A 19,245-nucleotide genomic window follows, 5' to 3' on the forward strand; every position below is an offset into this window, starting at 1 on the left:
ACACTCTAGAGGAATCCTGACAAAAAGAAAAAATGGCGATGGATGGATCACAGTTGGTAGTTTGAGCAGCTTGGTGTAGAGTCAGTAAACCAATAGAGGAAGAGAAAAATGGATTCCCTACTGCATTTGTCCGTTCTTGCCTTCTTGGTTCTTTTTTATAGAAAAGCGGAAATTTGTTGAAACCCAATTGGTTTTCCCTCAAACCCAACTGGAATCAATGATCAGGTTAATATAAAGGAGAGGTTTTACCGACCCTCCCTCTCTCTCTTTCACTCACAGTTATGGGTTTGGGGAGGAGTGTTTGTCACGGAGGTTGGCTACATTATTACCTCATCATGTGGTGGGGGAAGGTTAAGGAAAAGCAAACAAAAATGGGAATTAAAAGCAAGGGAAAAGAAAAAAATATCTCGATTCTTTAAAAAAAAAAATTGAGTGTTTCTTCTCCTCTTTCGTCTTCTTCTACTACTTTCTTTTGCTTTCCGGTACTTTGAAAGAGACTTCTCTGTTCAACCCCGTTTAAAGATGGCAGAGCTCATAGCTTATACGGAGAAGAAGAAAAGAAACAGAGAAAGAGAAAGGTAAAGTAATTAAAGGGTTGTCCAGTGTCGTGGGAGCGGGCACGGTTTTCACTCTTGAGTCTTGACTCTTCTCTTCACTTCTTCTAGTTCAGTATTCAGAAGAAATCCAGAAGCCATTAAAGAGAGATAAAAGGTCGGGTCTCTCGGTATCTCAATCCATCAAAAAATCGCCGTTTTAATCGCTGCATCCGATGACCCGATCGATCTCCTTCCATTCCTTCTCGTTAGTTAGCCAACAGAATTCTCTCTTTATGAGTTGCCAATAACGTCATTAATGAAAAGATTAGAGAGAGAAAATTAGTAATTAGGGTGGTGGGGTATTATTTGGTGATAGAGAATCCCTTCTCCACTCCATTGTCACGTCACACTTCTAACACTAACAGCTGCTTTCAACCATACAACATATATTTGAAGAAGTGGTGGACCGCTGGGTCTTGTTGAAGGAAGGGCTTTCTCTGCCTTTTAGTGATAGCCAGGTTGGCGGTTTGACCCCATCATCCTTTTCCCACTTTTGATCCTACTCTTTACTAACTCTAATTACGATTATCTAACTACCTTAAATTTTTATTAAGGAAAAAACTAAGCTACCTGGTCGCGTGGCTCGTGTGCCAAAACATGTGAGCAAGTGAAAATATCACCCCCACACCTTACCTATGAAATCAAAATTCTCAGCCATGTTGATCGCTGATCTACACGACCACGATGAGGGGGGTTTTCTATAATAGAAATGATGAGTTGAATGGTAGTTCGAATGATTTATATAGAAGGGGGCGAGAGTTAATTTTATTCCATTTACATGATTTATTACTCTAAACCACGAATCTCCTTAATTGCATCATTGACCCATAACCTTGATTGGGATAAGAATACCTCAAAATTAAATATTTGATCCTTAATCCTATAATTCACTTTGTAAATTTTCATTTTTATTGTTAATGATGCATATAGTGTAGACTATGTGAGGAACTTGAATGCTGATTTACATAACTTTGCATGGATTTTGTATTAGCTTCCAAATATTAATGCATCATATTTTACATTAAAAAAGTTATATAAACATACGGGACAGGTTTTTGTACACGACCGTGTATGGTATACGATCATCCTTTCAACCATTAGATGAGCTTGATCGTGTAAAATACACAGCTTCTCATCCGCATCCAATTGTTGGTAGCCGTGTACAAAACCTTTTGCCTAAACATTACTAATAATTGAATGTTTTTTGTAATGTACGTTTGCACTGTCATTCATTATCACCATCGTCATTGTCGTTGTTGATGTCATCGTCACCATCATAATAATGACAATGATTCTTAATAATGATAATAATTTTTTTTCAATATTAGCTGAACAAATCATATTGGAAATTGTCACTAGTAGAATCTAGTGATCAATTAATGCCAAATTGCAATTATCATTAGGGTTAGGTTTGTGTATATACTCTTGATATGGAAGATTTTAATTTAAAATTGATCTCATTAAATTTTAATCCTACTCCTAAAGATGTATTAATTGGTGGTCCTTTGTATGACACATTTTCTTTACCAAAAACAAAAAAAAGTATAGCACATTTTGTAAGGAAGATTCTATATAGCAACTAATATAGGTTACATATATCTAATTTACATCATCTTTTTTTGGAAGTTTTAAAGCTTCAGTAAATGAGAATCTTTCATGTTTGATTATATTATAAGGGAAAAAAAATCCCCATGACATCAAAGTAGGGATTACTTTCCACACCCTCTATTGCGGGTTCACACTGATATTCTCTCTCCTCAAACAAAATATAGACTTCTAGTGAACAAATTCGTCAGCCCCTCCCGTTGGTTGGCATCATGAAAAACCTTTACCCATATCATAAAATATTTTAGTAAACAAAATAACAAACCTACCCAAAAAATATTAACAAAAATTTAATTTGAAGAATCATGTCATTTTTTTATGATAGGGGTCGATGGTCATGTTGGTTGAGCCACTCACCAACCCAAATTGGAGTGCAGATTAGGTTTTCGTACGACATCAAGTGTAGAAATGGAATCCAAGAGAGTGAATGGATTTCATCTATGTACTTAATAACGTACGATAATGATTCTCGTATGAAAAACTGAGCCAATCTCATCCCCAAATTGGATATGTACCAACTGCCAAGAGCCCAACACCAACCACCATGTCCTGCAACCAAGACCATACATTAAAAAGGCCTAGGCCACCCATCCATCTTTACCTTCCATTAGTTAATGGGTAATACTCCTACCCTCCTTCCTACAAGAGGAGAAAAGCAAAAAAGTAATTAGCTTGAGAGAAAAGAAGCTCCATATGATACTTCTATAACATTGTTATTATTCCTTCTCAACTTGCCTTAGAAAAATATTAGAGGAGAAAAACAAAAGAATGGATAATGAAGGAACAGTCAACATTAAAGTAATGAAAATGAAGGCATATATTTATATTCTTACATGGATACCATACATAGTTGCATAAGTGGTACTGTGTTTGACCCACCATATATCGTTGGCCATGTGACCTCATCACCTAGATATCAAAAGAGAAGAAAGAAAAAGAACTATCTTTTCTTTCTCTTTAATTTGGTCCTCAAAGTGAAACTATGTTGGTTCTCTAAATTCTCATTCCCCACCCAAACCCAAATCCAATATTCAACATATCTGAAAAATTATCACCTCAATTTGCTTGTCCGTCAATTTCTTCAATTTCCTCTAATAGAGGGAGATGGATCTCACCTGGGCAATCTGTTCAGGCAAGGAGGGTAGGGTGATCATTTCTGCCCCTCATATTAGATGGAATTGAAAAAATTGAAGGACAGACAAATTGAGGGGATAAAGATCCTCATAGAGTAGCATTGCAAAGATGGTTAGTGAAAATCCTATAAAATAAATTATAACAAGGAGATAAGAATCCTCTTTTTACGATGATGTGGAAATGGAGAGTTGACCAAGGATTGCTTAAAATTTATACCTCAAACTCACTTAACTCATTAAAGTTCAACTTCAATTCAACCTAAACATGTATAGGGATTGGTAGTGATTGAAAAAAAAAAAATTTAAGGCTAACAAAATAGAAAAGTTGTATGACACTTATGTAAGTTACAAAAGTGTTGTAATCTATTTTTAATTATCTAAAATATTCAAAATAATAAAAAATTATATTTAAAAAATGAATGGGTGGGCTCCACTTAAAAAGCATTATACTATCAGAACTGAATAAAACTAGTTTGCCAAATAACCAAAGAGCTATTTGCATGAGTATCATTGAACCCATGTATGACAATACTTAACAATTGATTATTACATTAACTACCTCAACCTTAAAGCGTAAATCATTCAAAATTACTTTTCTTCTTTTTCTTGAAACTCGAATAATCTAGTGTGGAAGGGAAAGAAGAAGAGTGATATGAAAGTTATTCAGGGGGGGAGAGAGAGAGAGAGAGAGAGTGAATTACCATAAGAGAGAGATAGCCAAACCTTTATGAGTCGTCAAGAAGTTGTAGAGGGACCTACGATTTCTTTTCCTCTCAACAAACTATTGAATAAGAGGACTCCATGATATTTAACATTTTACTCAACTCAAGTAAAACAATGTAATGGATTTCTTACAAATTACTAGAGTCATCGATTTTGTGATGATTCGAGTGAAAAGGTCGAACCGTATTTGATTTGAACAAGTTATGATTGATTCTTATATTTTTTACTCGGCCAAATCTACACAACTCTTGATCAAATTTTGTTGCTTTTTATTTATTTAATTCCACTCAGATGGCTTACCTTATTTAAATCCTAATTTTCAAAATCTGCTCACCATTGGTGAACGAAAACTCCATCCTACAAAATAAATTATAACAAGGAGATAAGAATCCTCCTTTTACGATGAAGTGGAAATGGAGAGGTGATCAAGGATTGCTTAAAATTTATACCTCAAACTCACTTAACTCATTAAAGTTCAACTTCAATTCAACCTAAACATGTGTAGGGATTGGAAGTGATTGAAAAAAAAAAAATTTAAGACTAACAAAATAGAAAAGTTGTATGATGCTTATGTAAGTTACAAAAGTAGTGTAATCTATTTTTAATAATCTAAAATATTCAAAATAATAAAAAATTTATTTAAAAAATGAATGGGTGAGCTCCATTTAAAAAGCATTATACTACAAGGACTGAATAAAATTAGCTTGTCAAGTAACCAAAGAGTTATTTGCAGGAGTATCATTGAACCCAAGTATGACAATGCTTAACAATTGATTATTACGTTAACTATCTCAACCTTAAAACGTAAATCATTCAAAATTACTTTTCTTCTTTTTCTTGAAACTCGAATAATCTAGTGTGGAAGGAAAAGAAGAAGAGTGATATGAAAGTTATTTAGGGGGAGAGAGAGAGAAAGAGTGAATTACCATAAGAGAGAGATAGCCAAACCTTTATGAGTCGTCAAGAAGTTGTAGAGGGACCTAGGATTTCTTTTCCTCTCAACAAACTACTGAATAAGAGGACTCCATGATATTTAACATTTTACTCAACTCAAATAATACAATTGTATGGATTTCTTACAAGTTACTAGAATCATCGATTTTGTGATGATTCGAGTGAAAAGGTCGATTCATATTTGATTTGAACAAGTTATGATTGATTCTTATCATTTTTTACTTGGCCAAATCTACACCACTCTTGATCAAATTTTTTTACTTTTTATTTATTTAATTATTCTCAAATGGCTTACCTTATTAAAATCCTAATTTTCAAAATCTGCTCACCATTGGTGAACGAAAACTCCATCCTACAATGTTAAACTTTGTCACCACAAAACTTTGTTCGGGTTACCGACAACTCGTCGGGGTTTTCCGCGGCTCGGGTCATCGCGAGGTGGCCGGACAAAGCAAAAACCCCTTCTGGGTTTTCGTCAAAAGACCAAAACAACCTCGTTCTTCGTAAAATGATCAGAATATCCTTCTCTCTCCTTTTTGACTTTTTTTTTTTTTTTTTTTGTGGCTCTCTAACATACGCACAGAGAACAGCAGGAGCAGAGAAGCAGACGAGGTCACAGCTTAGCTCATGGGGAGTCGTGATTACAAAGGTGGGACCCAAAACAGCTCACCAATCTGACACTGTCACGTTTTACAATACTGCTTTTCATTACTGCGGCCACATTATTAATCGGAAAAGAACAAATACTTAAACGAAACCTGCCACGTGGCAAAACGGCGGAGGGTCCCACATTTCCATTCATTGATGTGTTGCCTTGCCTTCACCTTTTTGGCTTTTTCTCTCTTTCCCAATTTTCTAATTTTAAAAATATCTGGTCCAGCGTAGATAGTAGACCATATATACACCGTAGACTTGGAGAGGGCCCACTGCCGATGTCCAATTGTTGGGCAGCACGTCAGGTCCGTATGCTGACAACACCATACAAATCTTCAAACCCTCACGCGCCTCTCTGGATCGTGTGTGTTGTTGTATTTTCCTCTAGTCAAACATTTTTGATTGGTCAACTAGGCTGTGGTGATTTTGATTTTGGATTTCTAGAAAAATCTATAAATTGATCATTTATCAAATGAAACTAATGGCAATGGTGAAGGGATTCTTTCTTTCAATGTGGATCATAGTTTGAGGTATCCGGTAATACATACTAGTTTTGTATGTGATTGATTCTGATACTGTGTCGATATTTATCGATGATATGATACAAACAAAAAATATTTTTAAAATAGAATTTGAGATAAATTTGTCTGATAAGACCGATTTGTGCTAATACTGCATCGATTTCTAAGTTGACCGATACCTGCACTAAAATCATACTCTTGGATGATGGAAAACTATTGTTTGAACCAAATTTCAATCAATCAAAAATTTCCAACCCTACCATTCTCATGGAGACTTTTATTAATCAAGTTACAATTTACGTAAAAGGGTTTCATTATTTCACAAAATCTACAATTGTGACAAGTGCACAAAACCAAAGAAATCAAATGAAAACGACAAATCCTTTCAAGAAATTGTTTTCATAATGACTAAAAATGTAAATATATACATTATAAACAAATTTATATTACAAATAAAATTAAAATACGTTTAGATGTAAAAAAAAAAAAAAAAAACATAATAAGACAAAAAAAACCATGAGAATACAATGATTATTTTATGTGTTCTATCTCTCTCTCTTCAAATTCAATTATTTTTTGAATTTTTTTCTTTTCTTGACATCAAATGTAGGGAAAAGTTTGTCTAAGCTGGGGCATAAGTTACACCAAAATTCTCTCTCTCTCTCTCCCTCTTGACACTCTCTTTATCTTCCGGACACTCTCTCTCTCCTCTCAACTCCCTATTTATAGAGATGTATTCTGCTCTTCTTATTGGTTGGCTCCCTGGCCTACCCTAAAGGCTCAAAGAACCCTCTCTCTTAAATTTTAATCATAATCTTCAACTGTGGTGCCAAACTATTTGCAAAATGTGCCCTGCATGTTGACTATGTAAGTGCAAGAAATGCTCCTAATTAAACAAGTTTGGTCCACCCATGTAAGCTTAACATCATTTTCTCCACTGGTTCTCTCTTGTCCATTTCCAGTCATTGTTGGATGTCTTAGTATTGAAATTAGTAATATTTTGGGTCTCAATTATGGACCACCAAATCAAGCTGGACAAAGGAACAAGATTTTTCCTTAAAAGAACCAAGTTCTTGGAACCAAAAGATGCCCCTATAGTACATTATTGTCTTCAACCAATTCCAATTGATTAGAGTTCAACCCACCCCAACCCCAACCCCATAAAGGACGAAAGAAATTAAAAATTTTGAGCACAACTTATTAATCTCTTTTCAAAATGAGCAGTTCTGTACTTTCTATTTGTAGCTACTTAGCTCACAAGGAATTTAGGTGGTTGTGCTAATGAAAGTGAAAGTATGAGTAGAGGAAGGCACATGACCCATTTGGTGGGAGGGAACAAAGAATCTTTGTTCTTTGTTTCCTTTTTTTTTTTTTAAATGATTAATTATTAATTAGTGGGATTATTTATAATTACCAATGTAAGTGTGTAACCCCACACACCACTCAATGGCAATGGTATTAGTATAACTTTTTTTACTATCCCATCTTAACCCTCAAAATGCCCAATGACAGAAAAAAGAAGAATGAAAAACTATAAATTATTAAGAGGTAAAGAAGATTGTGTAAGATTATGGGTTTGCTGCTTTACATTAATGAATTGATATATATTTTTGTTTTAATTGATAATTATTTGAAGGGAGAAAGAATACCACCTAGGCACGCGTTGTTACACCAAGACACAGGGACGGGCAAAATGGCTGCCGCGCCCTCAAGGAAGAGTGGAATTTATTGGATTGCAAAGGTCATTTTGACCGTCCCTGTGTTTGGGCATAGGGGCAGCATATTGTACGTGCCTAAGTAGTGTTTTTTTTTCCATTAATATATAGACATTTTCTTACATTCTCTCTCCTCACAGCCATTCATTGAGTCCACCTCACGTATGAAAACGGCTCACAGTTGTTCAGATGGAATCCACTCCATGTGGGTCCCAGAGAGTGGATTCCATCTGAACGATTGTGAGCCGTTCTCGTATGTTCACGTACTTGAACTTGAGCCCAACTCCCATTCCTATAGGAGGAGATGCCAATAATGGTTTACTTAGGCTAATGTTTGGATGTCAAGAAAATAAAAAATAAACATAATGAAACAAAAATAATGATTATGATTTTTTTCAATTGCAAATGTTTTTGAAAATTTTGTTTCTTGACATCCAAACATAACCATAAAGTGTCTCTCTCATCTCGATATTAAAAGGGAACAAAAAAATTAGTGAGGGTGTGTGAGACCACCCATGATACATGGGTTGGTCCGAGATTCTGAGGGTGGAGAGTGGAAAGAGAGAGAGTGACAGAAGCATAGAGGAGCAACCAATGAAGAATGCCATGACAGCTTGTCTTATTATTACGACACACCCTGAGACTTCCCCCACCCCGTCCACCCCACCCAACCCCACACCCAACTCCCCAAAGTCGCGAAGTTTGATGTGATGCGATGCGATGTGATGGGAGGGGATAGTGACTTCTGTAGTGTGACGGGGTCCGTCCATCACAGTCATCAGTGGCTCAGTGAGTCAGGAGACTCAGTTGTCTAGAGCATTTCCCACTTCCAAAACTTCGTTCTTTGTGAAATTTGAACACTCATTCTTTCTCTCTCTCTTTCTCTGTATCACTCGCTTTACTGACTCCCGAGTCTTGACTTCACTTCTCTCTGGGTTCCTTCCTTCCTTCATTCTTTGTTGTTCTGTTATGCTTCCAAAGTCCCACACTCTTCACAGTCTCTACCATGCCGTTATGATATCAGTATATACCAATGCCTGATTGATATACCTGCATGATTGATCACGGTATCCAGCGAATCACTCGGATTGGCCTTGATGACCCTGTACCGTACGGGTAAAAACTTGCAATTCTTATAGTTTTAAGCATCGGTATTTTTTAGGGAGAATGTTCATGGGCCTGATTGCTGCAGAGTAGTCATTGTGTCCACCCCCATGTGTGCAGCACAGAGAACAGTGCCTCATATTTTTATTTGGTATGTCACCCAATATCGATACATAATATGTAATGTAATGGTCATCTTTATAAATTTTTATTTTTTTATTTTTTTATTTTTTTGAATTAATTTTTTACTAATACAATAGCCGTGCAGTTGCCCAAAAAATTGTTTCAGACTGATCGTCTTGAACCAATAATGACTAATTCAACCGATACGTATCAATATCATCAATATCGGTAGAGACTAACAAGGATAAAAAGAATATGGGAGAAAGTACGCTATCTGGACGCAGAGACCAATTCGGGTTGGACCAATCCTGTATAAAAACTATGGTTTAGGGGGTTTTCTGCCAATTTACCACCGATTCTGAACCAAATTTTGGCAGATTCAGATCTAATCCTTGGGCGGGGTGGGGTGTTGATGCAAGGATAAGAGGGGTGATTGAACTCATTGAAGGGTGGGATCAGAGTTTAAAAAACAGAGATCCAGTTCCAGATTGATCCTGGCTGATTCAGATCCGGCCCACAAAAAAATAAGAGAGGAAATGTTTGGTTTTAAATTCATTGGATTTAACTAGCATAAACTCACTATGGCACTAAAATTCCATAATAAAAAAAAATGAGAGATTTTGGAAGAACTGAAACTTACATGGTTTAAACTTCGTAGAATTTGAGCTATAGATATTCCAGGGTTAAGAGCTGAAATCATGTAAGCAAGCACCTTCTTTGTTGATTTTTCCTAAGAATTTTTTTTCTTCCCAAATTTGGTTTGTTCAAAAAGGGGAAAAGGTAATTTTCTTTCTATTTTTACTATAACTTGCTATTTTCTTTGGAATGCTACAAGTCAATGTATTGTCTCCTCTTCAAAACCCAATCCAGAGATAATCCTTAAAACATTGAAGGATGGATCACAGACTTAAATCTACGGATCAAGATCGTCTCCAAGGAGCAGGGAATTGTCAGGGTGCTACCAGCCGTTGGGCTGTGCTGCACCGAGATGTGTGCGGCACAGTTTAGCCACTGGATGCCCCCTGGCAGCACCCTGGGCACACACCTCCCAGGAGATGAGCTCAACTCTTTACTATGGGATTTTAGGGAGGTTTGCAATCTTTAGAGTAATGATGCATTACCTGCTCTCTCTTTCTTTTTTTTTGATTTATTATTGTTATCTCTTTAAGCCGAATGTTTTTACGATCATGTGCGATGGTAGTTTTGTTAAGGAATCTAATGGAGCTGGTTGGATGGCTATCTGTGTTTCTAAAAGTTGTTTTGTTAATGCTATTCTGATTTTGGTTTAGCAAGGAACACATTGGAGTCAAACAAGAGCAATTCTCAGTGGATTGCAAAGAAAATGGCAGAGATTAGGGGTCTGGGAATCAGATTCTCCACTTGCACTGATTCTGCCTTCCTATTCGCAGTCCCCACCCAGAGAAGGTGTACAAGAGACTCTACAATGTCATGTACTGATTTTTCTATTAGCAACCCAATAGGTTCTCTTCACTAAGGGCATGTTTGGGATTCCAGAAGCCAACTTTTAGGTAGCAAAAGAACAGAACAAATGATATTTTTCGATTTGGAATTATTGCTTCCAATGCCATAAACCAAGGAGAGATGGAGGAGGAGAGTTTCTGGGCTTATAAGGTCGAAGGTAATAAAGATTTCAAATTGAGAGGAATCTTATTTGACCTGCCTTTTTGCTGATGAGAAGCCAGCTTCGTAAAGCCTAAAAGCTAAAGTCCCATATGGGATAATGTGACACTTCTGACCATTGGATAGATAGGCATGATTCCATTAGCCACAAGTCAGATATCAGTACCTAATTCCATCAAATACCCTCAAAAAATTCCCCCACCCCTTGTAATCCCAAGATTTTCAGAGCTTTATTTTGCTCGCTCGATGAATTTTATTTGGGCTGAAACTCAACACATAGGCTACAACCGCCATGTCTTCCAGTCCACAAAACTTGGACACCATCTGATCTGCCATATGGTAGAAACTTCAGCCGTCTTGACAAGCTCTGATATGACAGAAACTTAGGCCGACCTGAGTAACTTAAGTCCTGTTATTATCATGTTAACACTCCAAAGTTGGCAAGGATATATGGATTTTCAAAACACAAATCATATTTAGCATATGAAAGGCTTAAAAAGGCTAATTTAGAATTGAAATGAAAGACAATGGGGGCACTTACACGCAGCAGGCGACTTGAGGGGTTGGGCCAGGCTTTGTAGCATATCCAATTGCTGTATGAACACTGTTGCACTCATGGCTAAAGGAATCTATTATAAGAGAGATGTGGATGATCCAAAGACATACCCTACTCCATGGAAAGTGAAGGGGAAGCACCAAGGGGCTTCAACACCTAACCACTCATGGTAAGATTAAGCCCATCAGCTGGTGGCCAGCTACCAAAATGAACCACATGGACAGGCACCAGTGTCACCTTTTCTGTGGACAGTCTAAATCATCTTCACTTTAGTGCTTTCTCCATTCTGTAGGGTGTTAGACATTCATTGCATGTAAACATGACACAAATTCTACCAAAGAAGAAAAAAAAATACATGACACAATACAAAAGCAACAATTCCCTGAATCACCATCATGGGCATACAAACAGGTACAAAGGAATGTACATAAAGACTATAACCCCACCTACCTCCTCTCTGTTTTTGGAACAGAAATCAGTGAAATGGGTTCAATGGACATAAATAACAGCAGTATTTCATTACACAATGTTCCACAACGGACTGTAACATTAATAAGACAAAGTTAAACAATAACACAACGTACTAGCCTTGCTCACCAAGAGAGTGGTCGCTTGGTTGTCCATCTGCCTTTGGTGACACATTGTACACATTCTTAAGCATGTGCTGGATCTTACAAAGCATCAGCATCTGTGAAGGGTCACTACTTCCACCATTATTCTGTGATGCCCGAGAACTCTCCTGAAGCTTTATCTTCTCAAACAGATACTGCTTTTCAGCCTCCGCCTCATTCAAACGTTGTTTCAGATACCTGCTAGCATACTCCTCCTCTGCCTTCTCAGACTTTGCAAGGGCAATCCTTTGAAGCCTCTCAGCCTCTCGCCTTGCTTCACTGGCCTTAAGCTGAAACATGTCAGCCTCAGCCTGCTTCAGCCTCACTATACTCTCCAGCTCATCAATCTGCTGCTTCTTACGCTGCCTCTCCATCTTTAGCTCCGCCACTTCCCTGGCCTTATCCTCGAGTTCCCGGTCACAAGCCTCAAGAGCCAGACGGGCCTTTTTGAACATCCGTAGCTTCTCCTCAGCTACCATTTCCATCTTTCTTATGGCTTCCTGAACCACTTCCGCAATTCGGTTGCATGCCTCTTGTGGGGCTATCAGACGTCCCCCTCCTTCCTCAGATTCAAGATTCTTTGTTGGGTCCACCTCAATCTCTGCAGGAGGATGAAAAAGAAGTTAGAGAAATCCAAAACAAGAAAGCAAAGTAACATTACTTTATTCAATGGCAAAGAACTGAAATTTAATTTTGAGAAAAACAAAGAACAAACATTATTGGGCTTCAAATACAAAAACTAGCTTTGCAGTGGCCCAAACAAGCTCAGATTGGAAAAGCAAGAAAATAATACAACAGTATGATAAATAAGACCAGTACACAGGATCTTAAAACCTTTGGATAGGAAAGTGACAACAGGATGGCTCAAATTCAGGGAAGGTTGAGAATAGCCCTACCTGAAACATATCCAAGATTTGAAGCACGTTGAAATCAGTCAACCAATATTTAGGCTGTAGTTCTTGGGGAAAGGCAACTCCACTTAATAAAAATTGGAGAGAGAGAGAGAGGATGCTGCTACAACACACCTTTGCTGATGCATTTCTGCCATTTGTGATTGAAAGGGAAGATAAGCATTTTTTATTCTCCTCCCTCTTACCATGGATTATGTTGCCACCAAACAAATCAACATCAGAGGAGATATTCATTTTTCCTCATTTGATTTAACTATGCCCAACATGTGAGTCCCACAGCATGCTTTACTATCCCACAATTCTCGAACAACCAAACATAGCCATAGGGAAAAGAGGCAGGTTAAGCAGGACTACAAAACCAGGTCAGGACATGTTCAGATATGAACCAAATGTATCAGGAATTCATACCAGTTATCGGCTAGCTCACTCAATAATACTGGGGGAGGGGGGTCTATAAAGTTGGTGGTCAGGTCAATAATTGTCACCCTAACTTGAAGAGTTCTGTTGAGCATGCCATAGGATATAAGTGCAAAAGAATCTTATCTCACTTGACCAACTCAAGTGTTTCTGTTCAAGCTGAAAAGTTTCCTGCTAACCAGAAGGTAGAACCAAAATGGATCTCTTGTAAATGATAAAGTCAACGGATAAAATGACAACTGAATAACTTACCAAAATTTGGCAGACAAATCGTAGGAGACATTGGATTACAACAGAAGTGGATCTGATTATTAAAATAATAGTGCATAATAGATCAGGTGATGCAGGAAAGGATCCAACGGATCTGATTTTCCTACAAGTGATGGACCATATAAGGATCTTTGGCTCAGAGTAATTATGGAAATAAAGGAAGAGTTTTCAGATCTGATGGTTAAGTTTGTCCAGATCTGATCTTAGATCTAGTATTCAGATTTAAAGGAATTTAGATATTTGAACATCCAGATTTAATTTAGGAAAACAAAAAGCTTAAAATATAGGAGATCAATGATGTCACAGGAGAGAGATGATGATATCGATTAAAAGGGGGGGGGGGGAAGATGTCAATTGGAAAATGAGGAAGAATGTAGGAAAGAAAATAGAAAACAAGAAGAAGAATCATAGAGAAGAGATATGAAGAGGAAACAGAAGAAAGAGAAGGAACTGTGGGGGGGAGGAGAGACAAGAAACCAATTTAGGCAACAGCCACAACCAAATCAAATTTATCCATTAACAAACTCATTGTTGGGGCATTGGTTGTATATTTATAGAAAAAAGAATCCCAAAGAAAAAAAATTGTCCATCTAATAAGGACTCCACACAGCTAGCTTATCTTCCAAGTTAATGAGTCTAACATTGAAACCAACTTAGACTGATTCCGAAACAAATATTAAACCTGGATTCATGATATGGGACCCAGAACTAAATAATTACTTAATAAAATCCAAATTATCAGGCATTCCCCCTTCATACCTAAGTTTTGGGCTCATATTTTAATTCATTACAATTAAAAAGAGACCAAAAACTAAAGCCCAAACCAATCTATTATTAGAACAGGCCTATTTTTAAACTGGGACTGCATTAAAAGGTAAATTTAATTAGGAGATATTTATTAATATAAAGTGATCTTCTAAAAAATAATTTCTACAAATACATTGGACATTAAACTTTTAGGAGCCAGTAAAACACCAATGCAGACCAATTTTGAGGTGAGATATAAGCACCCCAGCCACAATAAGAAAATTTATCTGAATCAAAGCATATGAAGAGATTGGAAAAGTATTTTTACAACCTACTAAATGGAGACAATGCGAATAGGAATGACCCAGAAGACTGCATTACTCATCAAGACACCACATGCCATAAATATATACGAAAGGTTTGGGTGTCCGATGTTAAAGAAACCTTAAGAAAGATGAAAAGGAGGCAAGGCACCAGACCCAGATAGGGTCCCAATAGAAGTATGGAAGAACTTAGAAGCTTGTGGTTTATCTTGGCTAACCAAACTGTTTAACGAAATTATGAGCACAAGGAAAATGCCAGATGAATGGAGAAGAAGCATTGTGGTATCAATCTCGACAAAAATAAAGATGTTATTCAGAGCTGTAATAATTATAGAGGAATAAAACCAACGAGTCATACTATAAAATTATGGAAGAGGGTTATTGAAGCCCACCTGAGGAGAGAAACTACTATCTCAGAGAACCAATTTGGATCTATGCCAGGTAGATCCATGATGGAAGCCATTTACTTACTCAGGAGGCTCATGGAAAGATTTAGAGTTTGCAAAAAAGATCTCCATATGGTCTTTATTGACCTAGAAATAGCATATGACAGAGTCCCTAGAGAGTTAATATGGCATGTACTAGAGAAGAGAAGGATGTCGAGTAAGTATGCAAATATAATTAAAGATATGTATGAGGGCGTGGTTACCAGTGTGAGATCAGTGAGAAGTCAAGGTAGTGATTTCCCAATTACAATTGGGTTACATCAAGGATCAGCTCTAAGCCCTTATTTCTTTGTGCTTATCATGGATGATTTAACCAGACACATTCAAGATGAGGTTCCGTGGTGTATGTTTTTTGCTCATGATATTGTTTTGCTGGATGAAGGGATTAACGCTAAGTTAGAGTTATGGAGATCAGCCTTGGAATCAAGAGGTTTTAAAATAAATAGATCAAAGACGGAGTATATGGTGTGTAACTTTAGGTCCACTAACACGGATAATGACATGGTGAATATTGAGGAGAGAGATATCGCAAAGTGATTATTTTAGATATCTAAGGTCAACCCTAAATAAAGATAGTGGTATAGAGGATCACAAAAGTATAGTGGGATGGATGAAGTGGAGAGGTATGTTCAAATTGTTGTAGGATCGTTGTATTCCTTTAAAACTTAAAGGAAAACCCTACAAACAGTTGTTCAACGGGCTATGATGTACGGGGCGGAACGTTGGGCAGTTAAGAAACGAGATATAGATAAACTAACTGTAATAGAGATGAGGATGTTGAGATAAATGTGCGGTAAAACTTGGAAGGATAAAGTAAGGAATGACCGTATTAGAGCTGAGTTAGGAGTTGTCCCAATACATGATAAGCTGCGAGAAAGTCGTTTGAGGTGGCATGACCATGTTCAATGGCGGCCTTGGGATGCCCCAGTACGAAGGAGTGATCTGATCTAGATCGAAGGAGCCAAAAGAGGTAGGAGCAGGCCGAAAATGACCCTAGGAGAAGTAGTGAGGAAAGACATGCATAGTTTAGGTCTAGTATCAAGTATGACCTTGAATAGAACTGATTGGAGGGCAAGGATTCATCATGTTGCTGACCTCATTTTGGTGGGATATTGATGAGTGGCTGTGTTCCTCTCTTTGCACTTACATTATTTATTTTCTTCGGCTTTGCTCATATCCATGTAGCCAACCCCATTTAGTTGGGATAAGGCTTAGTTGTTGTTGTTGTTGTATTTGTATCTGAATCAAAGCATAATATTGTGGTTTAATTTACAATATACTAAACAAGAGCTCAAAGATTTCCAATCCTTCCTTCCTGGCAGAACACGTTCTAAATAAAACAACTTCTGAGATTACACTGCCAATAAATTCAAATTGAATTGAGATTACACTGCCATCAAATAGGACATCCAAAGATCAGAAACCCCCAAAGAAATTTAGCTAGTTGATCAATTTCAGTTAAATAAATAGTTGGATCAGACCATTTAGCTACATGATCAATTTCTCAGCCAAAGGACGTACCTTTCATGAAGAAAACTTCTTATAACAACCATTCCTAAATCCTAACAATAACAATACAGCGCACAAGTATCCCTAATACTCAACTGAAATCCAGAGGACCAGATCATTCTTGACACAACTAAATTCCAATCATCAAGGTTCCCTAACCATATCACATCCTCCATTGCTGGTCAGATCTTCCATGGTCGCTGGATCAATTAATATAACTCCAATTTCCATCAAATCAGTCGCACATAAAATTATACATTCATCTTTGCAAATAGCTCTGAATGTTCAACCCAGATCCTCAAGTTCATGATGCCCTGTACCAACTAAAAATGTATCTTTAACACAACTCATGCATGTACCGATAACCCTAACAAATAAACATGCTTAAAAGAGGGGAAGGGGGACATCATTACAAGGAAACAGAATTGCTTTGAAGAAACAAATAAAAAAATACTCTTTTATGACCATATGGTCCCTTTAATTATACTCTAGGCGCACACAAGAACGTATGGGCATATGATGTCCCTGCCAGACAGATTTTCCAACAAAGAGAACGGAGTAGCCAAATCTTGTCATTCTACAAATGGCAACATCCAATCCCTCTTAAGAACAAATGACAATAAAAAATTCAAGATATCGTTCCAAAATCTCCAGGACCATTATTTCTCTAGGTGATTAGCTTCAGATTAAATAAATGAGAGAATGAGCTGTAGCCAGCACTGGGAAATTTTTTAAAGAGCAGAACCAGAAGAAAATATATACCTTGGAAAAAAAGCAACATTACTTTGCAGGCTGTTGACTCCGGAACTCCATTTCTCATTTTCTCCATGAGCTCCTCACACTTCCAGAAAAGCTTCCTCCCTTTGGGATCTTCACTTCCACGGAAAATCCTACTAACATAATCCAGTTCCCTCATCAAACATTCACGATCCCAGCCCGGTGCACAATGTTGGAACACATCTTTGACCCATCCCAACAACTCAGATGTCTTGTTGCAAGCTCGGCACTTGAAAAGCATCTCAGTGGGCCCGGTACCATTCTTAACACATGGGCCCATACCAATTTGTCCATCACGAATTGCACAATCTGTATGAGTCCAATGAGAACACAAATCGCAACCAATCCAACGACATGTGTTCACCTCAAAATCAAATTTGTTGCAAATAGCACACATGCAAAGATTGCAGAAACCATTTCTATTGCTGCATATTTCACAGGTACAATCCTCTGCAGGAAGCTGACTTTGACATGCAATGTTTCTGCACCTCTTGTACACAAAAACCTCAATGAGAGAAGTCTGTGACAGACTGATATTTGGATGCAGAAATGCCTGAATTCCTGTGTTTATTGCAACAAGAATTTCTAGCTGTACTCGATGTGCTCTGATGAGGGTCTTAGCCGTCAAATCAGTCCTACCCTGAACAAGCTTTTGCAGAGACAAAAACCCCTCCCTATGCTGAGAACCACCGGTGCCTTCAAGAATTACGCGAAGCTCGGTCTTAAGCTCTTCTAGAAGCTCATCAGGCAACAGAAGCATTCGATCAGAGATAACCTCAACTCTTTCTCTAGCTATATCACGGAGAGACATCTTGTCTGAACTAGAGACTCGTCGAATGACTGACTGCTCAGGGCAATCGTTCTCTCCTTCTTTCTCCTTCTGAAGCTTTTTCCCCATAACATTATCACAGGCAGGCCAGGTTTCACGTGAACTGGCACTCTCTGAGGGGGACTCCCGGACCTGCTCTGAATTTGATCCAGGTTCTTGAAGATCAGGTGACCCACATGCGTCCGACGACACTAGAGATAGGGATGTCTGCAACCCTCCAGACCGTGGTTGCTGACGTGGAGGTAGCATTTTTGAAGGAGTCTGGTGCTGAAAGTTGGCACCAGAAGATGTTCCCATTAAATCAGTAACTGTGACAGAAGTTCACCTCACGATCAATTCTGATTCATAATCACTAATTCCTTCAAAGTTCAAAGAAGATGCATATTGCAATAATCTAAAAATGATACTCCATTAAAGGAATAGCAGAACATAAACACAAAAACGAGTAAACAGCCAACTTTGAGAAGATACAAATCAACCGGGAAGAATGAAGGGGGGGGGGGGGGGGGACGAAATAAAGTTCAATTAGCTCCATTCAGTTCTTCAACCACAAACTATAAAGGAGGATATTAACAACATCAAGAAAATGAGGTCTTCATCGCTAGCTCCAAATAAGCTAAATGCAAAAACCAACTCCAAATTCCACAGCAGGCATCAAAACTAATAGTATATCTTATAACGATAACAAGTAACGTATCTCCATCCCAAGATCGAAAGGTGAAAGGACTATTAAGTGTTTCATTTAAGCATCCAAACATAAATTAAACTGATTACTGAAATAAATGATCACAAAATTGAAACCCTAGAAGCCAATGATTTCCTTTCTCCATGAAAAGTAAACGAAGAAACAAGATTTCAAGCTCAATTACCCAATTACTCACCGCGAATTCTCAGCAAACACAACCGGGGCACTAATCTATCGAAGTAGCAGCAGAGATGAAACTGAATAATACTGAAGGGAAATAGAGGGAGAATCGATTTTTAACTTCCCCCTTTCCCCTTCAGACAAGAGGATATCTCCGACCACCCAAAACCCTAGTCCAACTCGATCAAGGACATGACTGAACAAAATCGAGAAAA

At 37.7% G+C, this 19,245-nt stretch overlaps 1 protein-coding gene across 1 annotated transcript; it reads right to left on the bottom strand.

The window, feature by feature from the left end:
• Window positions 1-11,786: 11,786 nt before the first annotated feature.
• On the bottom strand, window positions 11,787-19,245 carry LOC122640484 (OBERON-like protein). Its single transcript, XM_043833700.1, has 3 exons — window positions 19,047-19,245; window positions 17,322-18,524; window positions 11,787-12,537 (listed from the first exon to the last, which is right to left on the bottom strand). Exons 2-3 carry the CDS (start codon window positions 18,460-18,462, stop codon window positions 11,909-11,911), a joined length of 1,770 nt encoding a protein of 589 aa, XP_043689635.1. The 5' UTR covers window positions 18,463-18,524; window positions 19,047-19,245; the 3' UTR covers window positions 11,787-11,908.

This window comes from Telopea speciosissima, chromosome 9 (assembly GCF_018873765.1).
Source record: "Telopea speciosissima isolate NSW1024214 ecotype Mountain lineage chromosome 9, Tspe_v1, whole genome shotgun sequence".
NCBI lineage: Eukaryota > Viridiplantae > Streptophyta > Magnoliopsida > Proteales > Proteaceae > Telopea > Telopea speciosissima.